Source organism: Panicum virgatum, chromosome 2K, assembly GCF_016808335.1.
Source record: "Panicum virgatum strain AP13 chromosome 2K, P.virgatum_v5, whole genome shotgun sequence".
NCBI lineage: Eukaryota > Viridiplantae > Streptophyta > Magnoliopsida > Poales > Poaceae > Panicum > Panicum virgatum.
Genome location: NC_053137.1, coordinates 34,791,716 through 34,817,381, shown reverse-complemented (window position 1 = coordinate 34,817,381; position 25,666 = coordinate 34,791,716). Strand labels below are relative to the sequence as shown.

Below are 25,666 nucleotides of genomic sequence, written 5' to 3'. Positions count from 1 at the left end.
GACTTACATATTCATGCAACTGGGCAATGTAGCAGCGAGATCCTATTGCTTGAGGCCACTTGACACGTCCACGGTTTCCTTGTTCTGGTCAGAGACTCTCTGCATGAGAAATTATGTCTTATCTAGTCGCCATCATACATACATATTTCAAAGAACAGCAATAGAAATTACCTTGTTGTGCATATTTGACCACTTATTAACAAGTTGAGACCACTGTGCATTAGTCACGTAGGTGACAGGAGAGGGTTGTGGGGATCTCATTAGCAGGGCGGCCAACAAAGTATTTCTTCGTCAACCTATACCGCCTCTGCCGTATGGCTGACTTGAATACACTGACACAAGCATCTTTTGTTTGCTTGTGGCTTGGGTCAATTGCTAATCTTCCATATCGGGTTGTTGTGTCCATTCATGAAATTAGCAAAAGATTGGATTGTTCATTCATTATGTTTCAGATACAATCTAATCGTCACCAAGGAAGACCTTGGTTACAACACTATCGGCGTTGACTTCATTGGCGATTGCGTTAGCGGTTACATCAAAATGCACAATGAGATCGTCGAAGCCTGCTCAGCCTTCTCCTTCATGGAATACAGGCTCCAAAAGGAGAAGATTGTGCCCGGTACAAGTTTGCGCCACAGCCAGAGCAGTTGCAGCCCCCTGCCGGTCACCGTGGGTGGGCAATCTGCCTGGCGCGGTTGGGGATGTCCTGCAGGCGGTCCACCATAGGTCGCCTCTGGCATTCACCGTGGTGGCGGCGCCGTTCGCCGCTTGGTGGAGGGCCTGAATTTGTGCCTCCAGGGCTATAATTTTCATGCAGAAAAAAGAGATGTTTATTAATGGAAACAAATAATCTTCATGGAGAATCAATTATGCTCAAGAGAAGAACCGTACCTGCAACTCTGTCATCGGCAGTGGACAACATCGCCCGAGCGGTGGAGGCCTCACCCTCGGCGGCGGTCAGGGCCGCCTGGATGACCTCCAAGCAGAGCTGGAGATGCACAATCTCATGAGTTGCCTCGGAGTAGAGGTTGCGTGTCCCCTTCCACCAACGGAGGTAGTGCCGAGCGTCATCTTTGTTGTAGGAGTCATCGAAGCCGCCAGAGGAACTTGCTGCGGCTGCGGATATGGCACCGCGAGCACCCCTGCAGGCCAAGCCGGCCATACAGATGGTCCTGTATGAACAAAATAGAATTAGTGGTATGAACATATACATGAGGCCATGCAGGATTAAGATCTTCTTACCCTTGCCGGAGAAGGAGGGGCACGAAGCGGCAGATTGCCTTCTAGAGCTCCATCTGCCGGGCGCTTGTTGTTCCTACCCATGGGAGATTGAGATTGAGCGGCCATGGAGATTGAGAGACTGTAGGATGATAGAGACCAGAGCAGATGAGAAAGTATAGATTGATTTTTCTGATTTTCTCAGGATTTGTATTTATAACCGCGGTGAAATTGACGGAGAAGGGACGCGGTCGCCGGCAAGTTCATGCGAGGCGCGCGGGAAAATGAACCGTCGCGCGGGAAGTGGCAAATGTCTAGCGCAATGGTTTTTAGCAATCTCCAAACTGCCCGTGGCCCATGTTCGAACCGCGCGGTAGCAGATTTTTTCCCACCTTTATGGAACGTTTGCCACACATGTTTCCAATGCGGGCCTATTTCTCTTCCTGGGCCGGATCGAGCTGGACTCCGGTTACACATGTAAACCACGTCGGCCTGCTGCCCTGCACTCCTACACGTGGCTGCCAGCTACACAAACTTGACCAATTAGCTTGCAATGTGGCAGCCGGTCCAGGTTTTATGACGAATCACGCTGATCATAGGGACGAGGAGTTAATTGGCGCACCTTTTTTTATGACGATATGAAATGTTGTTCTGTGATGTGCGTTGTACTTTCATCATAGTTCCGTAGGGGCTGAAGGTTTCGGCGATGAACTGTGATGAAATTTCTGTTTTCACATGATGCATTTTTACTTTTGTCACGGTTTGAGCGCTGTTCGAGGGATGTCGACGAGGACCTATGATGAACCTAGAATTTTCATCATAGATGCGATCTGTTCAATGACGAAATTCAAAACGTCATACAGAAAAACGTCATGGATGCTACTATTTCTACTAGTGTATACTCTAGCCACACCAATAGCTATGTATGGATGTTTCAAGGGTAAAAGATGAGCATACTTAGTAAGCCTATCCACCACCACCATGATCACATCACAACCCTCAGACTGGGACAATCCTTCTATAAAATCCACAGACAACCCTTGTCGCTCCTATCGGTCAGACCGATCGTCGAAACGGGTCTGACCGATCCTGTTGGCTGGTCAGCCACCTTGACCCGTCAGTTCTTGTTTTGAGGGATCATAGTCCTGTACTTGTTGAACTATTCATCCCTAAGCTTCTCGGGCACCTGCTCCTTCTGCTCTTGACGGCGTAGGCGTAGGCGTTGCAATCTCCTCTTTTGTGTATGGTTCAAACCCGGCAGGCACCACCTAAGTTGAGAGTACTTGTCTGCAGAGCTGCTACTAGCTTCATGGTCGTTGGCCATGACATGTTTCTGAATAGAAGAATTGACCGATTTGCCAAAAAAGCAAAAACCATTGGTCCGTTGTCAATACATTTTTGACGAACACATTGCCATCGCCAATTTGTACAAAATCATCATCGGTTGTGGCCTTCCTAGAATCCACTTGCATGGGCTGCACTTCATCCCTTTTCCTTGATGCGATGCTCTTGTCTTGGAGGAGGAAAGTGGACCGGTCTCTAATAGGATCGGTCTAACTGGTGTGGGCAGTGGTCGCTGACCTGATTGGTATGGTCCCAATAGGTCATGCACCAGCCTTGTTAACCTATCAAACACAGGCCCTCTGGCATCTCCTCCTTTTTGATGATGTGGTAGATGTGGCATCAGATAACATTGCCTCCAAATTCCTTCATGTTCCCATGTTGGGCACGAGGAATCCGATGCCGGTGGCGCCCAAGGCATTGTAACGTAGACGTTCTAAGGAGTAAACAAGGTGGTAGCATCACCCTTGCGCTTGCTAGATTCTCCCCAAGGAGAAGAAGGATTGCCTTGAGCTCGAGGTGACCTTGATCTCTTTTTTAGTGGCCGATCTTGTTGAACGGCCGTTATATACTTGTTTAGTAACTAACCAAAGGTGGTCTTCTGTTTTGCCATCTTCTCCTGCACCTTAGATTCATTTACTTTCTAGGTACCCACTTCCAGGTGCCTGGGCTTGAACGTCCTAGGTTGGCCCTGGGGCCGACCGGTCTGACCGATTGTGCCTGGACAGCAGGCCGACTCGCATCTTGCGAAGGACTTTCTCCCCCCCCCCCCCTACATGAGTTCGATAGTAATTTTCAGTGACTCCTTGCCATCAGGCTCAGTTTATCTCTTTCTCTAATAGTGAAGCAAGGCTTTATAAACATCTTTAAGAGACGGATTAGTGGATCTAAAGATCACTCACTCATCGATGTTCGTGTTGTCGTTGGGTACCCTTCTTACCGGTTCCCCAAATCCACATCCGGTGAAACTGTTAGGAGATGTGCACAAAATATTTTATCCGTCCGTTGAAGGGTAGGGGACGGGTATACCCGTCAGAGAATGGGTATGGGGAGGGCATACCCGTTTCCACCTGTAGCTTCATCCCCTTCAACTCGTCAGTTGGTAGGCATGAGCTCCATCGCCTCTTCTATGCTCACCTAATATCTGCTGCATAGCTCGATGGGCGCACCTGTCCAAGCAGGCAAGACACCACCACAACTCCACAACATAGATCTTGCGCACAGCTATGATGCTCCTGCAGATATCATTCTGCAGTGGGGAACTGTAGGCTCGAGTGGCTGGTCGACGGTGGATGAGAAGCGACGACAGCAGTCGACGGGCGCAAGAGCAAGCAACCAGCAGAGACCAGCAACGAGATCGAGAGCAAGCAATCACCGACAAGCTCACGGAATCACGGATGCTCCGCAACCACATCCCCAATCGTCGGTCAGATGGAAGGTTGTTTCTTTTTTTGCTTTTTTTCTTTTGTCGGGATCTATTTTGCAATTGGATTGTGTGATTGTGTCTCGTGGTGTCCGTTCATCAAATTCCTCTTGAGCTTCTGTAATTGACTTCAGTTCTGGTTCTCTTCCAACCCATTTGGTATTTTGCTCAACAAGTTCAGGAAGTGCAAGGATGTCTTACTGGAGGCTTTAATTTTACCCAATTTAGAGAGGGCATAGAATGCACGAGTCTCCAGAAAATTACAAAATCAGAACTCTAAACATCGCGCTTCGCATATTTGCCATTCTAAACATCAATTTTGTAAATTTGGGATCCCAAACATGTGCTTCTTGTATCTACTGCCATTATGGGTATTTCCCCTCATTTCAATTGTTTTTTCACTCGGGAGGGTGAAATGCCTTTTTTACCCTTCATTTTTTCATCACGTCGCTTCGTTCTTCTCCCAATTCTCTTCTCCCGACGCTTCTCTCGTGAGCGAGGTCCGGCGCCGGCGCCTTGCTTGCGCTGCGATCTGGAGGCTGCCATTGTGAGACCTGGCCCCTGGCAGAGCGAGGGCCTGCCCGAGGGTCCTGCAGGCTGCATGCATCGCCAAGCCGTTGCCAGAGTTCACGTGGCGGCAGGGGAGGTGCCGGCCCTCCTCCCTTCCAGCGGCCCGCCCACCTCCCCTTCGTCGACGCCTACACCCGCGCCTCCAATTCCTGCCGTCCGCGCCTCCTCCAACCAGCCCCCGCGGCGAGCTCCGGCCGGCCCCGCCGGCCGCTGGCCCTCATCCCTTCCGGCGCTAGGGGGGCCGCCCCAGCTCCCCTTCGTCGACGACGAGCTCGCGCATCCTCCTGATGCTGTCCGCGCCTCCGCTGGCCGGCCCCCGCGACGAGCTCGCGCCAGCCGCCCTCCTCATCTGCGCTCTCACCGAGGGTAGCCCTAGTAAAATGGAGAGCTCCACGGAGCCAGGTGAAGCCACGATTCCGTGGCTCCTCCAACACCAAGGTGCTCTAGTGAACGCATTTTGCAGAACACCAGAGCCGGATCCAAGGGTGTCGACCCGTTTGGCAGGGCTCTTGCCGGAGCCGGCCTTGGAGCCGCTCGCGGAGCCCTGCCAAGGGCCTCAAACGCGGTCGCCTGCCCTATGCTGATCTGTCACACGGAACCCCGCTCCACCCGCGTCCACCACACGCAGGCCCCCGATCCGCGTGGCGCCTACGCCAGCCGATTCTGCGCCGTCCACGTATCCGACCCGTCCTCCAATCCACCGTCCGATTCGCCAACAAATTCCCCCGAAGCCACGCGCAATCTTTCCAAAAATTCCGCTTCCCTCCGCCGCCCGCGACTCCCATCGATCTCTGCCAGTGCCAGGCCTCCCTCTTCCCCTGCCACGCGAAAGCAAGGCATGGCGGGGGCGGCGGTGGCGGTGACGGCAGCGAGGAAGCGAGCGGCGCCCGACGGCCCCTGCCCCGCAGCGCCCGGCGGCGACAGGAAGCGCCCCAAGTACAACTTCGGATCCATCTACGACTACCAGAAGCTCGGGGTGCTGGGGAAGGGCACGTACGGCGTCGTGGTGCGGGCGCGCCACCGCGCCACGGGCGAGACGGTGGCCGTCAAGTGGGTCCGCGCCACCCGCGGCGGCCGCGAGGACGCCCTCCGCGCGGCCTACCGCGAGGCCGGCTGCCTGGCCGCCTGCCGCGGCGCCCCCTCGGTGCTGCAGATCCGCGACGTGGCCACCGACGCCGCCACCGGTGATCTCTTCCTCATCACGGAGCTCGTCGCGGGCCGCACGCTCCGCGACCGGCTCAACCTCGCGGGCGCCTTCCCGGAGCCCCGCGCGCGGGCCGCCATGCGCCAGCTCCTGCGCGGCGCGGCGGCGGTGCACGCCACGGGCACGCTGCACCGCGACATCAAGCCCGAGAACGTGCTCGTCGGCCCCGGCGGCGCCCTCAAGATCTGCGACTTCGGGATGGCCACGCCGGCGCGCCCGCCCTATCCGGAGGACCCGTGCTCCGTCGGCACGCTGTGGTACCTCGCGCCGGAGCAGCTCAGGGGCAGCCGGTGGTACGACGCGGCGGTCGACGTGTGGGCGCTCGGGTGCGTCATGTTCGAGCTCCTCGCCGGCGAGCCCCTGTTCGTGGACGTCGAGACAGATGAGGACCTCCTGATGGAGGTGCTACACCTGGGGCACCAGATCGACTCCCGCGGGGTGGCGGCGTTCAAGGGCCTGCCGCCGGACCTGTCGCAGGCGGCTGGCGAGGTCCTGTGTGGTTTGCTGTGCGTTGACGAGGACAAGAGGCTCACTGCGGCAGAAGCGCTCGAGCACCGGTGGTTCACAGATGAGGATGCCCAGTCGCCGGAGCCTGGGGATGCCTGATCAAGTGCAGAGCGCAGACAGACTCAGAGCAGTGTTAGGACCAAATTAACTATTCTGATCTTATTCATAAATTATTTGTAAGCAATGCATTGTAATCTTATATTTTTCGGTTAGAGTACTTATTATGTACTCTATATTGGTAGCTGTAGTTAGTCGACGTGAAGCAGTGTGGTTTAACTGGCTGATATCCTGTTCAACGAAATTTTCATATTAAGCAATGAGCCTATGGCTGATGATCAGGAAGAACTTGTGTGATGGTTGTGCCTTGGCTTCACTTTCTGCAATTCTGGAGGCATCGATAAAAAATGTTAAAGAGTGAACTTGCTTGTACACTAGAAACAGAGGAATACATATGCTCTAGGCACAAGGCCATGGGGCTATTCCTTTCATAAGCGATTGTTTGATGATTTTGTCTTTGCTTCTTACACTTGAAACAGAGGAATATTGCAGAAAATAAAGAAACAGAGGAATATTTGTGATTAATTGTCTCATTTCTGGGATTAAGATTTACAATTCTCTGCGTTTGAAAGAAGAATGGACGCCACTTTCGCGCCAATCTTGGTTCACCAGATGTCCAGACATGCCAGGTTTTGGTTCTTGAAATTCGATCCAGCTTGCAGATATGTCAAGTTTTGGTTCTTTCTTTGGTCCAGAAATAATGCAAAACTCAGTGTTGAATCTTGATTGCATTTGATTCTTCACACTGTAAATTATATGTTGTTTCTCCGTGACATACTTGTTCAATCAGAAGCCATTGTGTGTCCGGCCATATAAGTTAGGAATGGTTAGCAGTTAAGATTGTTGGTTTAAAACTCATATGTATTCTCGTTATTCCTCCAAATCTTGGGCCATTTCCTAGTGCACACAAGAGAGCGAAACGAAAGACAAGTCAGTTTCACACATCTAGCTCTATCTAGAAGCTTTACATTGCCATAATGTTTAATTGCAATTCCTCGTACAAGAATGCTTCATATACGAACATAGGTACTTTAACCTACAGCGACTTAAATTTGGAATAAACATCATCAACAAGATTTTACCCAAGACAGTTTCCCTACAGACTTACAAAGTTATGGATGCATGTTCCAGCAATAACCACATGGCATCAACTTCTCCTTAAATCTTCCTTCGATGACCTCGATTGTGCCCGTCTCTTCACACTAAAAAAGGGGAGTGCCAAATATGCTTGGCATGACACAGTAAGCTTGATTGTATTTAGCATGTTGGGTTTGATAGTGCTTTTCATTATGCCCTCCTGTGCCCAAGTACTTTCAAGTTATGTTGCATAGGTAGACACTCCCTATCTGTAATCATTAAAGCATCATGCTGCACGTACATCCACTCTAGAAGACTGCCAATTAACATATGTTTTTCTGTTATGTCTAAGAAACTTCAGAAAAGCACATCTTCATCATTTTACAAGCGTACTAACTCCTCATGGTGGAAATACAATATTACACAGTTTGCAGAACAAATGGTGTACATTTGAAGGAATCTCAGAAATCTCTAGCAACCATCTTAAATTGCAAATTGCTCATATATTTCACTTTCACCATCAGATGCCTCAGCATGCCTTGCTATTGCATCAACTAGTTGCTCCTGCAGACATTTACAGTTAGGCACAGTGAAAACTTCCTGGTAACATAATTTGTGTATAAGGCAATCGAGCTTACCTTGAGTGGTCTCTTTGCGTCCTCTACTTCCAGGGGATTTGGATTGCTAACGCTAAAAACTTTCTCCACCTGCATGAGCAGATACAATATTTCATTTTCTAAAAAAAGGCACAAGATCTGCAGTTCTTATTAATCAGAAAAACTGGGTAAGTTCATTAACTTACCAGTTTTATGAGGCTCTCAGTGTGAAGTATATCGATGTCTCTGGAAGCTCTTTTTCTAACCCTGTTTCGTGGAGGTAGAAAATCCTTTTTGGGTAAATCCTTTTTTGGAAACTTCATCCTCTTCCATGACCGGGCATCTGCCCACCATACCTAGTTGACTTCCTAGCACTGCGGCTTCGTAGATACATCACTGGGTCTATCCCAGAATCATCCTCTAGCCATATAATGAGTTCAGTTCCTATCTTTATTCAGAGGAAAAAACAGTAGTCAGAACAATTCCAGGTAGGGCTCGGTTGACATTGGTAGTTAACAATGCTTCTTCTGAACACAAGCATATTGTATACTGAAAGCATAACCAAAAGATACAGAAAGGACGAATAATATGAATGTAGTAACACCTCATGGCAAAATTCAACTTGTTCTCCAATAAGAAAAGTTAACTATCTGCTTATTTGATATTCAATTTGGTTCAAAATTAAACAGTTTTTGAAAAGGGTTCCAATAAGGGGGGATTTGCAAAAGTGTGATTACCCAATCCAAGAAAAAAAACTAACAACCTAACAAGCACAGGAAAAAAAAAGAAAGCTAGCAGGAAATGATGACGTTAAAGGAAGGAGAGTCTGCTCCTCCGGCGCTTTGGATGCCTGGCTTGATCTTTGCCTTGTGGCCTCTTGGTCTTGGGTTCACGCAGTAGGTAAAGAACAATCTGCACGTGACGACAAAGGATACCACATTCTAAAGTTGGACAACATGTGCGTCCAAGACGAAGTCTGGAAGGAGTTGTTAATGTGAAGACTCGTGAGCTTTAGAAAAGCAAGCCAAAGAACAGACCTGCTGGGGTGCTGGATCCTTGCCTTGCCCCTTGCCGTGGGTAAAGAACAACCTGCATTGGACGTTACGTAGTTGCAGAGTTGCAGTTAGCCAGACGAGCGAGGCCAATTTGGACATGCATATGGAGCAGAATGATGCATCGCTACCCAAAGCTAACCTGTAAACCCGCCCACCTCTTGTTGCTGCTAAACCACAACTGAAGCTCGATCGAGCGTCGGTGACCGATGGCTGACTTGGCCGCTGGCGCCGTCGGCACGCTGCTGGGCGCCATCCGCGAGGAGACGAAGCTGCTTGGAGGCGTGCGTGGCGACTTGCAGTTCATCAAGGATGAGATGGAGAGCATGAAGAGCTTTCTGCACCACCTCAACAAGAAGAAGCGTCGCGGCAGGGAGCACGAAGAGCCGGTCCGTGCGTGGATGAACCAAGTCCGGGAGCTCGTCAACGACTGCAGAGATTGCATCGACCTGTACCGCACCCGGGACGGCCTCTGGCGGCGCCATGGCTGGTGGCTTCCCGGGTTCGTGCTGGAGATGGTCGCTCAGCACCGCGCGGCGAACCGACTACAAGAGCTCAAGGACCGGGCGCGCGACGTCGGCGAGCGGCGGGCAAGGTACGGCGTGGAGGTCCCGAAGAAGAAGAAGAAGGAAGGAGCAGGAACATTGGACGACGACGATGACGAAGACGACAGAGTACGGGCACTTGTACCTCGACGAGGCGGCAGCAGCGGCGACCGCCGATGAAGAGCCTCGCGGTCGTCGAAGGGCCCTTCTGGAGGCTCTCCCTCTGGAGGATTACTTGAGGGAGAAACTAGTTGACTGGACAGAGAAAATCAATGGAGGAGGAGGAGATAAGATAGGGGTGCCATCCATCGCCATTGTAGCCCCTCCTGAGGATACAGATGCGGTCGCCGGAGCCTTGGATATCGCGGCGAGTCTGGCGAGCCGTTTTGAGGCCATGGCCTGCGTCGACATCCCGGCAATGCACCCCAGTCATCGGTTGCTGGAACAGCCTCTGGACATTCTCTTGTACATGCTGCTGAAGATAGTAGAATTTGAATATGGCGGCTTTTCCGCCGAGGTGTCCAAGGAGGAGCAGGATATTCGGCAATACTATTTCAGGAAGAAACAATATCTGGTTGATGAACTGACCAAAACAATCATAGACATGAATGTCAGGACAAGGATTGAGAAAATCAAGGGCAGGATCAAAGATATCGACAAGCAGGTGGGACTGGACATGGAAGGCCAAAGCCCCTCCACCCAATCATTACGCCTGCTCCTTGTAGCCCTGCGCTTATCGCCATTGTATGATTGGTGGGGGCGAATAATCCTCAATCAAGGCGAAGTAAGGGACAAGGCCAGATCTGTATCAGGCATATCTGATGAGGAGGAGATCATCAAGAAAACGGCTCAGGAGCTTGGGGACCTGTTTGGGGGGTATGCATTATGCCTGCATCATGCCCAGTATGAGCGCATCCTGCGGGAGGTGTTCCCGTCGGCCAGCAGCAGCAACTCAGCAGGCCTGTTGCCACAGACAGGAGCAGGAGGCGAAGAGGACGACAACAAAATACCTCTAGATATGGGCAAACTGGGTGCTCAACTGACGGAGAAGATGGATGAGATAGCCAAGAAGATTGAAGAGCAACTTGAGATCAAATGGGCGGTGGACAGGATTGAAGAGTTGGTACGAACGAAGCGGACCCTGCTTATCCTCCATAATGATCAAAACTATGCAAGAAGATGGGAGGAGACTAGAAATGCTTTGAGCCTGGTGCGTTGTGCTGCCGGCAGTGCAATGATGGTGATCACCACAAAGAGTACCCAAAAGGCCACCCAAGATTTCTGCTATCCACCGCACAAGCCCATAGTCTATTCTCTTGCTGATCTCTACCAATACCATGATATTGTGCTCAAGCTTATAAGGCAGCGGCAGCAGCACGAGAACGATGAAGGCGGCAACTACAATCCTCAGATTTTCCGCGACATCCTGGAAAAGTGTCAACCACATGAATTCTGCATGAAGATGTTCGCTCATGCTCTGTATGCGAATCCTAATAGGAGGTACCAAGAACTTCGCATGCTACATGGCGCCCCGGTTTCGCAAACAACATTGGGCCGCAATGCTGAGAAGATGTTCATGTTCTCTTACAAGGATCTGCCCAAAGAATACAAGAGTTGCTTGTTGTACCTGGCTATCTTCCCTCAAGGTCAAAGCATCAGACGGTCAACCTTAGTAGGAAGGTGGATTACAGAAGGATTGATAGACAACGAAGACTGGCCCAGTGCAGTGTGTCAAGCCGAGCTGTGTTTTGATGGGCTCATCGACCGGTGGTTTGTTTCGCCGGTGGAAATTGGTGCTGCGGGAAAGGTCAAGAGTTGCATGGTGGCTAGTCAAGTTCACAAATTCATCAGCAAGCTCGCCAAGGAAGAGCACATCATGGAGACACGCCTATGAGACAAGTTAAGAAAGGTACTCCCCTGTAATGTGCATTGAAAGCAAGAGATGATCTATTAAAGTATGAATGTGACCGTCAGGGGGAGTACAACGGTCACTATAGTAATACCCCTATGTATAGAAATGGCTAAATTCCGGCATTCATGCTGGACGACCCTCCAAGATAGTAAGATGGTGATTACAGAGCACATATAAAATTTTTAACAGATAGAACCAATGTTAGTGTTGATCTCCACCAGTTGGCCCAACGGCCAACTGGGCCCTTGACTCGCGTCCTGATCGGGGACGCCCAGCCCAACATGGCTGGTGGGCCCCCATCGCGCAGTGCCATATATAAGAGAGAGGTGGGGTTGGTGGCTATGGATACGAGGTTCGCCGCCGCCCTGTTTCCCCACCAAACCCTAGTCGCGACCCGATCTACGCGAGGCACTGCTGCGATGGGAAGCTCCACCGGCGCTCTCTACTCCAGCTTGCCGTTGACCTCTGCATCGACACCGTGACGCCTCTGCACAGCGCCTCTGCGTCTTGGATGTCACAGAGGCCACAAGAAGGTATTTTCTCTGTTAAAGGTTTACCCAAATCGATCTACTCCTAGAGATCCAAAAGTTACTCTAACATTGGTATCAAGAGCCACTCTACGGAGTGGATCAGTTGGGGTCGAAAAGAAGATTTCGATCAGAAATCAAAAAGAAAGAAAGGAAGTGAGATTTGATCTCATATCAGAGACCAAGAGAACGGATTCGATCTCGAATCAAAGAAGGCAGAAACAAAGGATTTCGGTTCGATTCGAATCGGAAGAATAGAAGTAATACTCTAACCCTAGCAAAGAATGAGGCGGCGGGACTCCCTTTGGGTCTCTGCGCCGCCCCTCACCACCGGCCTTAGCCGCGCTACAGCACCCCGAGATGCCGGCTTGCCGGCGTGGGACCGCCTTCACACGGACAGAGCCGAGCCGCCGCGCTCTAGAGGGAGTTTCGCCTCAATGCGCGCGCGGGCTCAGGGCACTGCTGCCAACCCGCTCGACGGCAGTGCGCTCCCGCACGGATGAGCGCTCACACCGGCGAGGGGGCCGACGGCGGCGCCGCCACCGTCCTCCGACAAGCCCGGCCGCCACTCGGGTGGAAAGAGAAAGGGGAGGAGAGAAAGTGGAGACCGAGCTCGGATTCGCGCGGTCATGGCGCCCCCATGGCACGGCTACCGAACCGGGCGTCGCGGCGGCCGGCCATCCCGGCGGCAAGACGCCGACAGCGCCGCCGGACCCGAACTGGAGAGAGAAAGGGAAGAGAGAAATGGTGCTAGGGTTTGGGGGAGCACACGGACCCTGGTTTTGCTCTGGCGAAATGCGCGGACAGCCGTCGGATCTCATCCGACGGCCAAGGGCGGCCGGCACCACTCGAGCTGGGCCACTGGCCCAGGTGAAAGCATCTAGGCCCCTAATTCGAGTTTTGGTAATTAATGACAACGGTTTGTGGATTAACGATTTCATTTGAGATAATGAGTATAGGTTGATCCAAGGATGAAAGAGATTCGGTTGTGTACGTATGGAATTTTGGAGATGATGAGCAAAGCTCGGGCTCAAGGCAAAGGTATAAAATAGGGCCTTTGTATTTTACCGGTCACAAGGCGTTTAGTGGTTGAAAAGTGACCGGATTTGTTGGATAGATAGCCGTACTATCAAGAGGGGTTGTGTACTCATGCTTGACGGGTCTTTAGTGCCATTTTGCTCAAAATGTCTAGTTGCATGCATGAGGGCTAACGGCGTTTTGAAAAGATTTGAAATAGACTAAGTTCGAGAGCTAACTGAGTAACGGCGGACAGTCCGCGCCTGAGGGGCGGACAGTCCGCGCCCGTTCCAGAGAGCTTGCAGAGGCTCTGGTGGGCTGGCGGACAGTCCGGCCCAGAGGGGCGGACAGTCCGGCCCAGATTGGCGGACAGTCCGCGACCATTCCAGAGAGCTTGCAGAGGCTCTGGTGGTCTGGCGGACAGTCCGGACCAGGTGGGCGGACGGTCCGCCGGCTAATTTCAAATTTGTACCAGAGAGGTTGTTTCTCTGGTTTGGGCTGAAAAGTTTAACTGCGGACGGTCCGCTACTGAGGCGCGGACGGTCCGCAGGCTAAATCTCAAAATGTTCCAGAGACGATGTTAGTCTCTGGTAGGTTGGAACTCTTAACTGCGGACGGTCCGCCACCAGGGCGCGGACGGTCCGCCAGGGGTTAACGGCTAGTTCTGACATGCATTAAATGCACTCTGACTCACTGGTTTATAACGGCGGACAGTCCGGTTTTTGAACCGCGGACGGTCCGCGATTTCGCAGAAAAGAGTGTAACGGCTAGTTTTTGGAGGGATGTCTATATATACCCAATGCCCGGCCATTGGGTGTATCTCTTGGCCATTTGGATTGCATTCTTGACATATTAGAGCTAAGGCATCCCTCTCTCACACACACTTGCTTAGAGATTGCATTTTTTGAGAGTGTGAGAGCTTCCTAGTGCATTGCATCAAGAGTTTGAGCTTTGTGGCATTAGGGATACTTCAAGCAAGCGTCATCAACTTGTTACTCTTGGGAGTTGCCGCTCCCTAGACGGCTTGGAGAAGTGGATTTCGTGGAGCACCTCCAAGGAGATTGTTGAGGAGCCCCGATTTCGGTTGTGAGAGGTCTTGTGCTCACCTCACCGGAGTGGTGAAGAGCAACTCTAGTGGAATCGAGGTGTGGAGCGGTTCCTTGATTCAAGCCGGCTCAAGATCAAGAGGTTCTTGATAGAGGAGCGGTTGATTCTTGGAATCCACCTCAACGTGGATTAGGGGTGACCGGCAAGTCATCGACACCACGGGATAATTTCTTGTGTCAAGCTTGGTTACTACTCTTGCTCTCTTTAATACTTGCATTTACTTTGAGCAATTTTCTTTACTAGAGCTTGAATTGTGTCTTGTCACCCTAGGTTGCAAACCCATCTAGAGATAGTAATAGCTTGACATAGGGCTTTCCTTTGTTACTAATTAAATTTCTCTAGTGGTATTGGTTTTAGTTTTTAAACCGCCTATTCACCCCCCCCTCTAGTCGGTGTTCTTGATCCTACAAGTGGTACCAGAGCTAAGTACTCCATTAATTAAGGATTTAACCATCTTGGAGTAGAACAATGACTAGTGATCATGGGATTCATGTTGGGAAGCCACCGTTCTTTGATGGGAACAATTATGATTATTGGAAGACTAGGATGTCGGCTCATCTCAAAGCCATGAGTAGAAAGCTATGGAGAGTAGTAAATGATGGATATGTTATTTTGGACCCAAAGAGTTTGACACCCCTAGATGAGGAAAATGAGACACTAAATGATCAAGGGGTTAATGTGCTCTTTAGTGCTCTTGATGTAAATGAATTCAATAGAGTCAAGAGCCTCACAAATGCAAATGACATATGGAAGAAGCTCATGGAAATTCATGAGGGTACATCAACGGTGAAGGAGGCCAAGCTATACTTGCTTAAAGGAAATTTTAGTGAATTCACCATGAAGAAGGATGAGAGCATAGCCGAGATGTTCAACCGGCTAAATGACATTGTAAATGATCTCAAGGGACTTGGATTTGAGGTACCGGATGGGGATTTCAACCACAAGTTTCTTAGATGTCTTCCGGAAAGATATGACACAATTGTGACCTTACTTGTAAGGTCAAATGTGAAGACCGCAACTCCCACACAAATATTGGGAGAAATTCTCACCCATGACATGTTCAAGAAATCTCAAGATGAAGCTCATGGTGGAGAAATTGATATGAAAAAGAAAAGTGTGGCATTCAAAGCTCAAGATAGCAAAAATGAAGAAGAAAGTGGATGCCAAGAAGAAGAATCGGATGAGGAGATGGCTCTTTTTGTCAAGAGATTCAATAGAATGATGAGCAAGAAGAGCTTTGGCAAGAGAGGTCAATCATCAAGAAAAAATCCTTTTGTGGACAAGACTTGCTTCAATTGTGGTGAAGTAGGTCATATCATTGTCAATTGTCCAAATAAGAAAAAGGACAAGAAAAATGATGAAAAGAAGAAGAAGAAGTTCATCAAGAAGAAAAAGAATGGCCAAGCTTATTTTGTTGAATGGGATTCCGATGCAAGCTCCGATGATGATGATGATGATGACAAGCCATCCAAGGGAGTTGCCGGGATCGCCATCAAGGAGGCTCCATCACTCTTCTCTACACCACATTGTCTTATGGCAAAAGGTGGTGCAAAGGTACAACAAGATGATGAACTTGATGAACTTTCATATGATCTTGTTGAAATGCTTAATGATGCCGATGAATTCATGACAAAGGAAAAGGCTAAATTGAGGGACTTGAAGTTGAAGTTTACTTCTCTTCAAGATTCCTATGAGGAGCTAAAGACTTCTCATGAGAATCTCAAAGAAACTCATGAGAAGCTTGAGGAAGCTCACAATACCTTGCTTAGTCATGAAAGAAAAGCAACATTGAGCATTGGTGTTAGTTGTGATTTAATTGATGATAAATCTTGTGGTTCTAGCTCTACTAGTTCTTTGTGCACTAAAATTGATAACTCATCTTGCAATAAATCTCTCATTATGGAAAATGATTTGTTAAAGAAAGAGGTTACTTGCTTGACTAATGATTTGAGAAAATGCTATGATAGTAGAGCAAAGTTTAATCATTGTTGGGCAAGCCAAAAGTTCACCTTGAACAAGCAAGGGTTTGGATATATTCCTAAGAAAGGGAAGAAGGCTTTTGTGCAAACCAAAACTACCTTTGTGAAGAGTAGTGGCAAGCCATATTGTGAAAAATGCAAGAAGGTTGGACATGTTGAGAAGAATTGCACCAACAAGAAAGTCATATCCTTTGATTCAAGTTACATGCTTATGAAAAATTCAAATGGCAATGTTAGTGCAAAATTTGTTGGGATACCTATAAATGGTGCTAAAAAGAATGCCATTTGGGTGCCAAAAGTCTTGGTCACTAATGTGGTTACTAACGTTCAAGGACCCAAGAAAGTTTGGGTACCTAAAAAGGTTACTTCCTCTTTGTAGGTGAATTACAAGTCCGGGGGAAGACATTGGGTGCTTGATAGTGGATGCACTCAACACATGACCGGAGATCAAATGATGTTTTCCTCTCTAGATGAGAATGTTGGTGGCTATAGTGACATTATCTTTGGTGACAATAGCCGGGGCAAAGTCAAAGGAGTTGGTACAATTCCTATCTCAAGCAATCATTCTCTCTCAAATGTATTGTTGGTTGATTCTCTCAAGTTTAATCTCTTAGCGGTCACTCAACTTTGTGATTTTGGATATAAGTGTAGTTTCACTAAAGATGATGTTGTAGTGACTAGCTTGGATGGAAAAGATCACATCTTTACGGGATTTAGACATGAGGATGTATATCTTGTGGATTTTGCAACTAAAGAGGCAAATTTGTCCACTTGCTTATTCACTCAATCATCTTTGGGTTGGTTATGGCATAGAAGGCTTGGTCATGTTGGCATGAAACAACTCAACCGACTTTTGAAGCATGATTTAGTAGTTGGCTTGAAGAATGTGAAGTTTGATAAAGATAAGCTTTGTAGTGCATGTCAAGCCGGAAAGCAAGTTGCAAATACTCATCCCACTAAGAGTGTCATGTCAACCGAGAGACCTTTGGAATTATTGCACATGGATTTATTTGGTCCTACAACTTATAGAAGTATAGGTGGAAATTGCTATTGTCTTGTGGTAGTGGATGATTACTCAAGATATACATGGGTTTTCTTTCTTCATGACAAGGCCGATACATATGACACATTCAAGAAATTCTTTACAAGGGCCGAAAATGAATTTGAGCTCAAAGTGAAGAAAGTGAGGAGCGACAATGGAAGTGAGTTTAGAAACACAAGAGTTGAGGAATGGTGTGATGAGAAAGGAATCAAGCATGAATTCTCAACCAAGTACACTCCGGAACAAAATGGTCTTGTTGAGAGGAAAAATAGAACCTTGATTGATATGGCAAGATCAATGCTCTCCGAGTATAATGTTTCGGATAGCTTTTGGGCCGAAGCAATCAACACGGCTTGTCATGCCTCAAATAGATTGTATTGCCATAGATTTCATAACAAGACCCCATATGAGTTGCTCATTGGAAGGAAGCCAAATATATCATATTTTAGAGTGTTTGGTTGCAAATGCTATATTCTCAAGAAGGGAACTCGGTTATCAAAGTTTCAAAGCAAATGTGATGAGGGTTTTCTTCTTGGATATTCATCTAGTAGCAAGGCTTATCGGGTCTACAACAAAACACATGGCATTGTTGAAGAAGCTTATGATGTTGAGTTTGATGAAACCAATGGGTCTCAAAATGAACAAGAAAATCTTGATGATGTGAGAAGTGATGGGTTGAGAAATGCAATGAAAAACATATCAATTGGTGATGTTAGACCAAGAGAAGAAGATGAAGATGAAGATGGTCCTTCTATCTCAATTAGAGTTAATCCTTCAACTTCTATCTCAAATGATCAAGCACAACAAATTGTACAAGATTCAAGTAATGATGATTCTCAAGTACAAGATCAAGTTGGTTCATCTAGTGCACCTTCTTCATCAACTCAAGAACCCATTATTCCTCAAAGAATTCATCATGTTCTTGCAAAGGATCATCCGGTGGATCAAATCATGGGTGATATTAGTAAGGGTGTCCAAACTCGATCTCGCATCGCTTCATTTTGTGAACATTATTCTTTTGTATCTTTTCTTGAACCTAACCGTGTAGATGAAGCATTGAGAGATCCGGATTGGGTGAATGCTATGCATGAAGAATTAAATAATTTCACCCGGAATCAAGTTTGGGATTTAGTTGAGAGGCCCAAGAATTATAATGTTATTGGCACTAAATGGGTCTTTAGAAACAAGCAAAATGAAGATGGAATGGTTGTGAGGAACAAGGCAAGATTGGTCGCTCAAGGCTTCACTCAAGTCGAAGGTTTGGATTTCGGTGAAACTTTTGCTCCCGTTGCTAGATTAGAAGCTATTAGAATTTTATTAGCTTATGCTTGCTCTCACAACATTAAACTTTTTCAAATGGATGTGAAAAGTGCTTTCTTGAATGGCAAAATTAGTGAACTTGTTTTTGTTGAGCAACCTCCCGGTTTTGAAGATCCCAAGAAGCCAAATCATGTATACAAGCTCTCTAAAGCTCTTTATGGTCTTAAGCAAGCTCCACGAGCTTGGTATGAAAGATTGAGGGATTTTCTTATCTCTAAGGGCTTCAAAATTGGTAAGGTTGATACTACCTTGTTCACTAAAGATATTGGTAAAGACTTGTTTGTTTGTCAAATTTATGTCGATGATATTATCTTTGGTTCAACTAACCCAAGTTTTTGTGAGGAATTTGGTGAAATGATGTCTAGGGAATTTGAGATGTCCATGATTGGTGAATTGAGTTTCTTTCTTGGACTTCAAATCAAGCAACTCAAGGAAGGCACCTTTGTGTGTCAATCAAAATATGTGAAGGATATCTTGAAGAAATTTGGAATGGAAGATGCAAAACCAATCAAGACTCCTATGGCCACAAATGGGCATCTCGACCTAGATGAGGGAGGTAACCCGGTTGACCAAAAGCTTTATCGTTCTATGATTGGTAGTTTGCTTTATTTGACCGCATCTAGGCCCGACATCATGTTTAGTGTTTGCATGTGTGCACGATTTCAAGCCGCACCTAGAGAATGTCATTTGACCGCCGTCAAAAGGATCTTGAGATATTTGAAATATTCTCCTAATATTGGTTTATGGTATCCCAAGGGGGCTCATTTTGATTTGGTTGGATTCTCGGATTCGGATTATGCGGGGTGCAAGGTTGATAGGAAGAGCACTTCCGGTGGTTGTCAATTTCTTGGAAGATCTCTTGTATCATGGTCATCAAAGAAGCAAAATTCCGTGGCTCTTTCAACCGCCGAAGCGGAATATATCTCGGCCGGAAGTTGTTGTGCTCAATTATTATGGATGAAGCAAACTCTTCTAGATTATGGTGTGAAATTTGATGAAATTCTCTTGTTGTGTGATAATGAAAGTGCCGTGAAGATTGCCTCTAATCCGGTTCAACATTCAAGAACCAAGCATATTGATATCCGCCATCATTTTCTTAGAGATCATGTGAACAAGGGTGATATCAAGATTGATGGTATTGGCACGGATGATCAATTAGCCGATATCTTTACCAAGCCTTTGGATGAATCTCGGTTTTGCAAGTTGAGAAATGAGTTAAACATAATTGACTTCTCAAATGTGGCTTGAAAACTAGCACATGTGGCATATGGTTCTTTCATGCACTTCTTGTTTCATTTTTATGAATTTTTGAGGTATTTTTGAGCCATTTATGAGTTTTCATGATTCTACTCGATTTATTTTTGAATTCTTGTTGAAACTTGCTCATATAAGTTGTTTGAAGGTTTTCATGCAAGATTTGAGATTTTTAGATTTTTATTTGAGCAATGATCCCAAATTAGAGTTGGAATTGAGAAAATTGGCAGAATTCAGACTTGTCAGATTTTTGGTAGCGCGGACGGTCCGCGGGTAAGGGGCGGACAGTCCGCCGTTAACTGGACTTATTCACCAGAGGTTCTGCAGAGAAGTTGTCAACCGCAAAAATTCATTGCGGACAGTCCGCCAAAGGACCGCGGACGGTCCGCGCATGTTTGGGCAGAGGCAGTTTCAGTCAGTTGCAGTGTAAAAATTTCAAAGGCGGACGGTCCGCCAAAGGACCGCGGACAGTCCGCGACTGGACAGAATCGTGGGGTCGGCCAGACTTGACTTATATTGGATGTCCCCTTCACCTCCCCACCAAACCAAACACTACTCCAAAAGTGTCTCTCTCTTTCTCTCTCAAGCACGTGGGGAAGACGACAAGGTCAAGCCCTTTTGGAGTGGTTCCCGGACGGTCCGAGCACATCCCCGGACTCTTCTCAAGATAGTGCATCATGTCCTCGCGGTATTTCAATGAATCCCTAACTCTTGTTCTTGGATTTCTTTATTGGAAAGAGTTAGGGTTAGATGCTCCGATCTATTTTTTTTCCATGGATTCGTGCAAATACTTGGGGGATCTTATTCCTAGTGATGAGGAGTTGCTAGAGTTAAAGTTTGGTTGGTTGATTTGAATCAAAACTCAAAATATGGATGAATCAAAGATGAGGGCGATTTTGTGTTCCTGTGCAGAACAGATGGGTCGCGGACAGTCTGCCTGCTGGACGCGGACGGTCCGCCGTGGTATTTCATGAACCGCGGACGGTCCGCGTTCAGAAGTGCGGACAGTCCGCTAGTATCAGTTTTCTCAGATCAGTGCTGAATTGAGCTTTATCATTAAGGATTGATTCTATGACTTTAGTAATTGTTCTTATGGTTAAATCTTGATCTCAGGCCACCCCGGAAGATCGTCAAGGCCACAGCTACGAAAATCAAGAAGGCAATGACTTCTAAAAGGCAAAGAGACAGTGATGACTCGGATGATGTGGACTATGCTCCAAATGTCAGTGAGATGGCTGCTGCATCTTCAGTGGGAGATGTTGGTGATGAGTCCTCAGAGGAAGATACTGAGGGGGTTGACAATGATGTTACAGATTTGATGGGGTTAGATCTACCTAGCCGACAGTGGACTGCAGAGAGCTATGCAAATGCAAGAGCAGTGGATCAGTTCAGCTTGCCTCGTGACACCAACATTCTCTTCTTCAAAACCGAGGTACAAAAAGATGCTTACTTTGGTCATTTAATTAAGAAAAATGTCTTCAAACATCAGACCATTGACTTAGGCTATATGAGACAACATCAAGTCATGACTGATCTAGTGGATAGATTTCAGCAAATGGGGTTAGCTGATTTTCTGCAGCATAGGTGTGATTGGAATGAAACAGTGATACGCCAGTTCTATGCCACTCTAGAAATCAACATGGTTGAGGAAACATTTAGGTGGACAACTGGAAAAAGAACCTATGGTGCTACATTTGCACAGTTTGCTGAAGCAAATCAATTGGATTATAATGTCATAAATAGTGAGCATAGTATGAATGTTGTGCTAGAAAACCCTCTAGATGAGAATGACTACCCAATGTTCTATGAGCCTGCAAATCTTGGAATTGCTAGAAGCTTTGGGGGCACTCAGGGTCTAAGGCATCATCCTGCAGTGATCAATAAAATTGTTAGAGTCACATTCATGCCTAAGAGTGGCAACAAGGACAAGATTAGAGGGCACTATTGGAATGTGATATCTCATATCATGAATGGAAATAGAATCAATATCATTGCTCTTATCATGGATCAGCTTGCAGACTTGAGGCTTAACATGGAGATGAACTTGTACTTTGCTCCATACATTATGTCCATCATCAAGTTTAAAACTAGCTTCAGAGGGATATGTGAAAGCAAGCACACACCTTTCAGGCCATTCAAGAATGACAATGCTTTTCTCTTGAGGCCTTTGACTCCCTTCCCTGGAGATGATATGGATGCCGAAGCACAGGGGCAAGATGATAGTGATGATGATGCTCATATGGGAGCAGCTGCAGCTCAGCATGCCATGCCACCACCGCATCCTCCAGCACAGCAGCAGTGGGCTCCTCCAGCTGGCTACTTTGATCCATACTTTGCATCCATGCAGGAGAGCATGTCCTCTCAGATTGCGGGGTTGGCTAGTCAGATGCAGAATCAGATGAACCTCAACTTTCAGAACATGCAGCAGCAGATGTTCCAGCCCATGATGACTCAGATGCAGGGGTTTCATGAGAGCTTACACTCAGATATAGCAGCCCTTGACTCACGTTTTGAGGATTTGCCCTCCTCTGAGCAGTTTGAGCAGTTTGAGCAGAGACAGGAGCAGCTAGAGCAGCGCTTTGATGCTTTCAGCACAGCCTTCACAGGGTTTTCTGATCATTTCTACTCAGTGTTTCTGGCTCCAGTGCCGCCTCCAGAGTTCTACCCGCACCAGCCGTTCTACCCACCGCCACCTCCTCCACCAGCCATTTGACTTTCTTGGCAATTGATGCCAAAGGGGGAGAAGGAGCTTTGGAGTGCTTGGATCTAGGGGGAGCTCATGGACATCTCATGGAGATCATTCGCTTTCGGCTTCCGGTTGCTACTCATGCCTATTTGTGTCTTGTTTGATCTCTACTTAAGACTTGTGTTTGGATTTGAACTTTTGGGTTGTATTGTGTGATGAACTATGTTGGTGTGTGCTACTCTTATCTATTTATGTTCATCTTGTGGTTGTGAGGTTGTGCTAACCATGTCAAAGTTCATATCATATATATCTTGTATCTTGTATGCCTCGATTTCCACTTGTAGGGAAAACTCCGTCAAAAGTTTCAAATATATATATGTGTGCTTGGTATTCATGAAAATTTATATGCACATATCAAGGGGGAGTTCTCTCTACTCATCGAACTTGGGAAATTTATTCATACCATATTCTGAAATTTTCAAGAAAATGAGTAAGTTCTTCCAAAGTTCAATTCCAAGTCTACCTTATGCCTAGTGTATAAAGTTGACTTGAAAACTTCTATCACTCCAAAATTTAGTGTTGTCATCAATTACCAAAAAGGGGGAGATTGAAAGCATCTAGGCCCCTAATTCGAGTTTTGGTAATTAATGACAATGGTTTGTGGATTAACGATTTCATTTGAGATAATGAGTATAGGTTGATCCAAGGATGAAAGAGATTCGGTTGTGTACGTATGGAATTTTGGAGATGATGAGCAAAGCTCGGGCTCAAGGCAAAGGTATAAAATAGGGCCTTTGTATTTTACCGGTCACAAGGCGTTTAGTGGTTGAAAAGTGACCGGATTTGTTGGATAGATAGCCGTACTATCAAGAGGGGTTGTGTACTCATGCTTGACGGGTCTTTAGTGCCATTTTGCTCAAAATGTCTAGTTGCATGCATGAGGGCTAACGGCGTTTTGAAAAGATTTGAAATAGACTAAGTTCGAGAGCTAACTGAGTAACGGCGGACAGTCCGCGCCTGAGGGGCGGACAGTCCGCGCCCGTTCCAGAGAGCTTGCAGAGGCTCTGGTGGGCTGGCGGACAGTCCGGCCCAGAGGGGCGGACAGTCCGGCCCAGATTGGCGGACAGTCCGCGACCATTCCAGAGAGCTTGCAGAGGCTCTGGTGGTCTGGCGGACAGTCCGGACCAGGTGGGCGGACGGTCCGCCGGCTAATTTCAAATTTGTACCAGAGAGGTTGTTTCTCTGGTTTGGGCTGAAAAGTTTAACTGCGGACGGTCCGCTACTGAGGCGCGGACGGTCCGCAGGCTAAATCTCAAAATGTTCCAGAGACGATGTTAGTCTCTGGTAGGTTGGAACTCTTAACTGCGGACGGTCCGCCACCAGGGCGCGGACGGTCCGCCAGGGGTTAACGGCTAGTTCTGACATGCATTAAATGCACTCTGACTCACTGGTTTATAACGGCGGACAGTCCGGTTTTTGAACCGCGGACGGTCCGCGATTTCGCAGAAAAGAGTGTAACGGCTAGTTTTTGAAGGGATGTCTATATATACCCAATGCCCGGCCATTGGGTGTATCTCTTGGCCATTTGGATTGCATTCTTGACATATTAGAGCTAAGGCATCCCTCTCTCACACACACTTGCTTAGAGATTGCATTTTTTGAGAGTGTGAGAGCTTCCTAGTGCATTGCATCAAGAGTTTGAGCTTTGTGGCATTAGGGATACTTCAAGCAAGCGTCATCAACTTGTTACTCTTGGGAGTTGCCGCTCCCTAGACGGCTTGGAGAAGTGGATTTCGTGGAGCACCTCCAAGGAGATTGTTGAGGAGCCCCGATTTCGGTAGTGAGAGGTCTTGTGCTCACCTCACCGGAGTGGTGAAGAGCAACTCTAGTGGAATCGAGGTGTGGAGCGGTTCCTTGATTCAAGCCGGCTCAAGATCAAGAGGTTCTTGATAGAGGAGCGGTTGATTCTTGGAATCCACCTCAACGTGGATTAGGGGTGACCGGCAAGTCATCGACACCACGGGATAATTTCTTGTGTCAAGCTTGGTTACTACTCTTGCTCTCTTTAATACTTGCATTTACTTTGAGCAATTTTCTTTACTAGAGCTTGAATTGTGTCTTGTCACCCTAGGTTGCAAACCCATCTAGAGATAGTAATAGCTTGACATAGGGCTTTCCTTTGTTACTAATTAAATTTCTCTAGTGGTATTGGTTTTAGTTTTTAAACCGCCTATTCACCCCCCCTCTAGTCGGTGTTCTTGATCCTACACCAGGCGGGTGACGAAGCGGGCCGAGCGCCCTGTGTTTGGGCAGCGCGCGGGGGGCGCTGATGGACCAGTCCACTCGCAGGCGCGCGAGCAGGCCATGGGCCGGTTTGCTGGCCGGGCCTCTAGCACAGTAAAGAAAGTTTTAAGGGTTTTTTCTATTTTTCAGATGCATTTTGACTGATATGTTAATGATTTTGATTAGAATTTGTTCTCTATTCAATATTGCACCAACGTGTATATTGTTTAGAGAATTAAAGTGTACACTAATATTTCTAAATGTAGAAATTTTATCCGTTTCCGCTGTAAAGTTTCAAAGTTATTGCTCTTAATTTTAATTCAAACCAACGGGGGAATTATTTTTAAGAGCATGCTTAAAGAGCTTACTTTGAGTAAGTTTTGTATAGTTTCATCTCTATTCAATTTTGAACCAACGAGATAAATTGTTTAGAGAGAAAATGAGTACAAAGTACTGTTTCAGAAAAGAAAGAAAAGTTTTCCGCTGCCATAAAGAAAGGAAAATATTTCCGCTGTTATACAGTTGTTATCTTCCAATTAAGTCGGAACCAACGAGAAGATTTAATTGGATGAATGGTCTAAAAGTCTTAAATGAGTTTTTCCCTGTGGGTATAAGATAGAAAAGCTTCCGCTGTTTAAAGTCAAAATTGAGTTTTGGCATTTTTATGCCATTTGAAGTCTCAAAGTTGAGCATCACTGGAATCATAAAGATAATTCCCAAGAAAAAGAAATTAAAGTTAATTATGATATTGTTATTTTCCGACCAACGTTGATGATAACGATATTATAATTCTTATGAGTCAAAGCTTAAAATTTAAAGTCTCTGGTAAATTTTGCATCAAAGTGATCATTTCCAGAACTGCTCTCAAACTAGAGAAATGTATTTTCTAGTTTGCGCTGCAATAGAATTGATTGTCCTCTAATTAAATTCGAACCAACGGGAGGATTTA

General features: G+C 47.0%; 3 protein-coding genes across 3 annotated transcripts; 2 read left to right on the top strand and 1 right to left on the bottom strand.

Annotated features, from left to right (window-relative positions):
• Nucleotides 1-5,232: 5,232 nt before the first annotated feature.
• Nucleotides 5,233-6,602, top strand: LOC120696011 (putative cyclin-dependent kinase F-2). The gene has a single exon (XM_039979184.1). It carries the CDS (start codon nucleotides 5,391-5,393, stop codon nucleotides 6,360-6,362), a length of 972 nt encoding a protein of 323 aa, XP_039835118.1. The 5' UTR covers nucleotides 5,233-5,390; the 3' UTR covers nucleotides 6,363-6,602.
• Nucleotides 6,603-7,548: 946 nt separating this feature from the next.
• Nucleotides 7,549-9,134, bottom strand: LOC120674340 (protein EMSY-LIKE 3-like). Its single transcript, XM_039955514.1, has 4 exons — nucleotides 9,031-9,134; nucleotides 8,200-8,905; nucleotides 8,036-8,104; nucleotides 7,549-7,961 (listed from the first exon to the last, which is right to left on the bottom strand). Exons 2-4 carry the CDS (start codon nucleotides 8,314-8,316, stop codon nucleotides 7,881-7,883), a joined length of 267 nt encoding a protein of 88 aa, XP_039811448.1. The 5' UTR covers nucleotides 8,317-8,905; nucleotides 9,031-9,134; the 3' UTR covers nucleotides 7,549-7,880.
• Nucleotides 9,135-9,984: 850 nt separating this feature from the next.
• LOC120695251 (disease resistance protein Pik-2-like) lies at nucleotides 9,985-11,484 on the top strand. The gene has a single exon (XM_039978543.1). It carries the CDS (start codon nucleotides 9,985-9,987, stop codon nucleotides 11,482-11,484), a length of 1,500 nt encoding a protein of 499 aa, XP_039834477.1.
• Nucleotides 11,485-25,666: the final 14,182 nt, after the last annotated feature.

What these genes read in the sequence shown, in the direction of transcription:
- LOC120696011 (XM_039979184.1), top strand. Translation starts at nt 5,391, where the DNA reads ATGGCGGGGGCGGCGGTGGCGGTGACGGCAGCGAGGAAGCGAGCGGCG.
- LOC120674340 (XM_039955514.1), bottom strand. Translation starts at nt 8,316, where the DNA reads ATGAAGTTTCCAAAAAAGGATTTACCCAAAAAGGATTTTCTACCTCCA. An exon ending in CTGAGAGCCTCATAAAACTG is followed by an intron (nt 8,105 to 8,199) that starts GTAAGTTAATGA and finishes CTGCTCATGCAG; the next exon opens with GTGGAGAAAGTTTTTAGCGT. An exon ending in ACGCAAAGAGACCACTCAAG is followed by an intron (nt 7,962 to 8,035) that starts GTAAGCTCGATT and finishes AAATGTCTGCAG; the next exon opens with GAGCAACTAGTTGATGCAAT.
- LOC120695251 (XM_039978543.1), top strand. Translation starts at nt 9,985, where the DNA reads ATGGCCTGCGTCGACATCCCGGCAATGCACCCCAGTCATCGGTTGCTG.